Source organism: Etheostoma spectabile, chromosome 7, assembly GCF_008692095.1.
Source record: "Etheostoma spectabile isolate EspeVRDwgs_2016 chromosome 7, UIUC_Espe_1.0, whole genome shotgun sequence".
NCBI lineage: Eukaryota > Metazoa > Chordata > Actinopteri > Perciformes > Percidae > Etheostoma > Etheostoma spectabile.
This window is the reverse complement of record NC_045739.1, coordinates 13,860,844-13,866,080: the sequence shown is the minus strand read 5'-3', so window position 1 is coordinate 13,866,080 and position 5,237 is coordinate 13,860,844. Positions and strand designations below refer to the sequence as shown.

Below are 5,237 nucleotides of genomic sequence, written 5' to 3'. Positions count from 1 at the left end.
TGCCATGATACAAGAAACAATATTGCGGTGTAAGTGACATTAAAGGTTACTGTAATTTTATTGCATAGAGATACAGTATACAAGTGACAGTCTCAAAAATGGCTGCATAGCTGAATCAACAGCTCTTGACAAAAGCAATTTACAAGCTTGAGTTTTGGATTGTCTCAGTTGGTCCGTTTTATATTATATGATCTAGCGCGGCTGACCACCACTTGCATATAAAATGTTATGGTCACAATTGCCAACTGGATTGCATAAAATTGAACACACATTAAATCACTGATCTCATAAATACAAAGAAAACAATCCGATGTTCTAAGATAAGGTTTTTTCCTCACATGACCTTTGACCTCCCCCCATAGAAACCTGCCCTTGTCCATCATCATATCCATGCCGATAGTGACGGTGGTGTACGTTCTGACCAACCTAGCCTACTTCACCACCATCTCTCCTGAAGTCATGGTCGAGTCTGAGGCTGTTGCCGTGGTGAGCTTAAGAGTTCTGTCATACATTTACCACAGCTACAACTTGCAGACTGTAACTCAACGCCATCCATTGCATCTTGTTGGTAGGTTGTATTTTCTCATAGTATGTGTTTGTGCTGTTTGGCAGAGTTTTGGGGAGTACCATCTTGGTGTGATGTCCTGGCTGATTCCTGTCTTTGTGGGACTGTCCTGCTTTGGGGCCGTCAACGGATCCCTGTTCACCTCAGCACGGTGTGTGTTTGGGTATTTTGATGCTCTTATACAACAGTTTATAACTGTTACAGTTTATTCAATGAGTTTGGGGTGAAAACTAAATTTCTAGAGTTCTTGTTTGGTGGATGTGTGTTTAAAACGTTAAAAAAATTAAAAATATGTGAAAAACCAAACCAGTTTTGAGCACACTATTCCTTTGCAATGATTAAATTGTATTTGGGACGATGTCAGTGTGAATCTTAGACTGTTACTTTTTGAAAAATGCTATTAAGGCCAACTATTTAATCAAAATATAACCTTAAGAAAGCTTTCTCTTTTCTAGGTTGTTCTATGCTGGAGCTCGAGAGGGTCAACTCCCTGCTCCTCTGGGTTTGGTCCACACAGACCTGTTCACACCAGTGCCGTCCCTCATCTTCACAGTAAGACGCCTGCTACTACCAGCAATAATATGACATCTTACTTTTATGATTTACAAATGATCATCTTTAAAGTTCTTGTTATCAAATAAGTCCAACAATCTACAAAGACATCCAATTAAGTTTTAGTAAATAAAGGTGTATCAAGTCATATATCGCTTTTGTTGACATCTATCTGTAACAGCATCAAAAGGTTTCTGACGTGTGTCCTTCCATTTTGAGCAGTTATATATGGTTGTTAGTTTTTAGGTATGTTTATTAGATGAGATTTCTTTTGTCAAAGCCCCTAAAACTAGTTACAACTCTCTGACTGTTCACAGCATGAAAGCATTTAGCATAACACACATTCCCCAAGAATCACTCTTATGACATATTTCCAAATAACATGACGAGTACGTGTGTGTTTTATGCTACGAGACTAATAAAAATCTTCCTTTTCCCTCGTATCAGTGTTTGCTGTCCATGATGTACGCCATCTCCCAGGACATCTTCTCTGTCATCAATCTCTTCAGCTTCTTCACCTGGCTGTGTGTTGGTATGGCCATTGCTGGCATGCTCTGGCTGCGCTTTACCAAGCCCGACCTCAGAAGGCCAATTAAGGTAGAGTTCCCTAGTCTAAAAGGTTGCGTTGCATTTAATAATCACTAAGAGTTATACAAGTGATGTAAGACCTTTGCTCTACCTAAACCTCAGCCAGTTTCTTTGTCTGCCCAAAACATCAACATGTCTGGTTTCATCGTGCATCCACCTATTATTATTATTATTATTATTATTATTTTTTATTTATTTTTTTATTTCAAATGAAAGCACCATTGTAGCACTGCTTCAGTTGTCGGTTGGAAGTGGAACCATACTGTGTTTTCAGAATAGCAGGGAGTGGTGTTTGCACACAAATACATGGCTCTTTGTTTCTGTTTCATCATGGGAATATTACTTTGGTTGACCAGTCTTTCATCTTTCCTTTGAGCCTGAGGCTCTGATCCCATTTGTTTCAGAAGATGAACCTCTAACAAGAAATAAATATAGATCAAACTTGAAGTACCAAAATAAAAGTTTAAGTACTTATCGTGCAGAATGGCCCATTCATTATATGATGGGATTATAAAGATTGCTGCATTAATGTGTACACAACTTTAAAGCTGCAGTGGGTAGAAAGCTGCATATATGCACATTTGCAGAATACTGACTTTCCAACAAAAACAAGACTTTGATGCAGAAGTCTAGTTTTCACTAAGACCACTTGAATTACAATTTGATGAAAGATTATTATGGAATTGTTGCCCAACCAGACAAAAATAAATGGCAGCTGATAAAGATGTAAATAATTTTAATTACTTCACATACTGAAATATATACCCCTGGAAATCATTAACATCCTATCTTAAAGTGTAATGATACATCTTAATTTACTTGTTGATTCTATTTTGTATATTCATTTTAATTTCTAGTAGTATTCAAATAATTGTAGTGGAGTCAAAGTAAAATCTTCCCTCTGAATTGTAATGGAGTAGCAATATACAGTAACAGAAAATTGAAATACTTAAGTAAAGCACCTCAAAAGTGTACTTAAGTACAGTATTTGAGAAAATGTACATAGTTACTTTCCACCATTGGTTTTAAATGATTATTTACACAAATAACCCAATAAGGCAAATAACTTTGACTGCTTATCATTATCTTATCACATCATCAGTTAAAGTTGCATTATTATGATGCCTTGGGATTGTTGAGTTTGTGACATTTTTAGCTTTGCTTCCATTTTCTAGCTTTTTAGAGATGCATATATTATTTCACAAACGTATTGCTGTACATAACCAAAAGCAGCAATGGCATTATGAAAAAAGACTAAACAAATAAATTCAATTAAAACATTTCAGAAGATCCATTCTCCAAAAATGCCATAATTTTTTCAAATAATAGTGTTTTATCTACTCTCCTCTTCAAAACACAAACAGCTACTTGTATTGTGTTTTCCTTCTGCAGGTGTATCTGTTCATCCCTGTGACTTTCGTTTTGGGCTGTGTCTTCATGATCGTTGTGTCCTTCTGGGCAGCTCCGTTTGAGTGCCTGTTAGGCAGCGGCATTATTCTTACAGGCATCCCGGCGTACCTACTGGGCTACAAGTGGAAAAAACCCCATGTGATCAAGAAGATGCTGGGTGAGTGAGCCATTGTTTTTTTTTATTTTTTATATTCTATTCTATTCTATTCTATTTGTTTAGGCAAGGCCGGAGAAGCATTCATTACAGTTTGTTGGGAGATCCTGTGAGAATATCCGCTTGAGGGCAGCTGTGGGCATTGATACATTTAGTTTGTTTGGGTAGTCGGCTTGAATGACTTAAACCAAGGTGTTGATCCAGTGTTTAATACAATCTGACAACATTCGACCTATAGTGACCCAGAAAAAGAAAACAGACAAGGCTGATAGGGCTGTTGTAATGAGTTGTTTCTCCCCAGAAATCTTCACCATGTTCTGTCAGAAGATCTTCATGTCTGTTCCTGAGGAGAGGGAGCAGCACGAGGCGGATGAATAATAATGGACAGACTTAACAAGATGGACTGTCAGTATCTTCGCCGGAACATTCTTAATGGGTTTATATTAATTCACTTATGATTTGGCTAAAACTGTTTTTTTAAAGGCATATTTTGTGAACACTACAAAATGTTTAAAAAACTTTAAAAATCTTCGTCTGGTTTTTGACATTTTCCAAAAATGCTAGAACATGCTAACATATTGCATGTTAGTTAATGGAAAATCATGCTCTGATCTTAAAATGTGAGTTTGACACATAATAAATTGTGTGTTAGAAGCTGCATACAATATACTGTAGTGGCCTAAAACATACAATTTAATTGTTCACCTAAAGTTTCCAAATGAGTGGCTTAGCAAGACATTTGATAAAAACTAACAACCGAACTTCACATACTTTACTATAGTTTACAGTTTTATAGAGTATGAAAGCTAACAACTTTTGAGTTAAAACTGAGGACTTTCTGTTACAGTCAGTGACTTATGGACTAATTTAAAGTAAAAAGACATAAGGAGCATACGTAACTGACAGTGTACAGTGCATAAATAAGGTCAGGCTTGGAAGAGGAAATAGTTAACTAGCACTACACTGATTACATTATACACATTCACTACTAATTTTTGTGGCAATGACAACTGATTTCAATATTTGTATTTTTTGTATGCATTTGTAAAATGAATCCACAGTACTATCTGCAAGCACAAGCTAAAGTGAGATAAAACAGTGTATGTAATGTTTCCTGAACATGTGTTGCTGTAAGCAGGTCTCTGTCTTGTATCATGTTATTCTCACATCAAACTGTGTCAGAGTCAGTGCTCCACATGTATGTTATTTGATGAAACGACAGTGGATACCAGCAGTTGTTTGTGAGGCATTTTATGAGAAACTGAAGACCTGCGTATCTGTCCTTCTGGTTGTATTTAGGAGACTTCATTGTAGCGTTAGTGTTTTGTATTGCTTATGTCATTATTATCTGTGCCAGCCATGTCAGTGCTAATATTCCAGGTTTTCTTTGTTGCATTGGCACTATAAGACCAAAATGATTGTTGCAAATTTAGTGACATCAGCTTTGCTTTTATATTTTATCTATAAAATCTTCCTTTAAACTGAATATTTGCGGTTTTTCCAAAGTTATTGTAAGCACATTCCCAGTCTACTCAAGATCACAGGGGAAGTGAAGGTGGGTCAGTCTCTACAGTCCAGGTTTTGCAGGACACTGCCGGGTCAACTGGAAATGCATACAGTAAAATTGAATAATAATGCATAGACACAAAACAGAAAGTGAAGATAATCACCTCTTCTGAAGAGTCCATCATGTTTTTTTTAATCCTCCGTGTTTTCCTTGGTAACTAAAAACTCTGTGGAAAAGTGGTGGGTTTATGATCTCTGAAGGCTTGTGTCATATGGATGTGCCAGGAGTTTTGTTGTCATTACTTAAAATTCCTCATGGGGGCGAAATAAACAACGCACTACAGCTTCAATAAATCCCATTAAATTATAACAGAGGGTGTCTAAAAAACACATATTATTGTATCTATGCAGATAAACAATCCCTGCAGATCCCATAATATATTTCATTTTATGCACAACATG

The 5,237-nt window shown here is 36.5% G+C and overlaps 1 protein-coding gene across 2 annotated transcripts in view; it reads left to right on the top strand.

Moving 5' to 3' along the window:
* The window catches only part of LOC116692778 (large neutral amino acids transporter small subunit 1), a 9,400-nt gene extending 4,477 nt beyond the window's left edge, over positions 1 to 4,923 (top strand). Inside the window, exons 7-12 of one of the 2 annotated variants that reach the window (XM_032521298.1) lie at positions 363 to 486; positions 613 to 716; positions 1,021 to 1,117; positions 1,565 to 1,714; positions 3,098 to 3,272; positions 3,571 to 4,923. In XM_032521298.1, the coding sequence (XP_032377189.1) occupies positions 363 to 486; positions 613 to 716; positions 1,021 to 1,117; positions 1,565 to 1,714; positions 3,098 to 3,272; positions 3,571 to 3,647 (727 nt within the window). In that variant the 3' untranslated portion in view covers positions 3,648 to 4,923. The remainder of the gene's footprint in view (positions 1 to 362; positions 487 to 612; positions 717 to 1,020; positions 1,118 to 1,564; positions 1,715 to 3,097; positions 3,273 to 3,570) is intronic. The other variant, XM_032521299.1, reaches the window with a different exon arrangement.
* Positions 4,924 to 5,237: the final 314 nt, after the last annotated feature.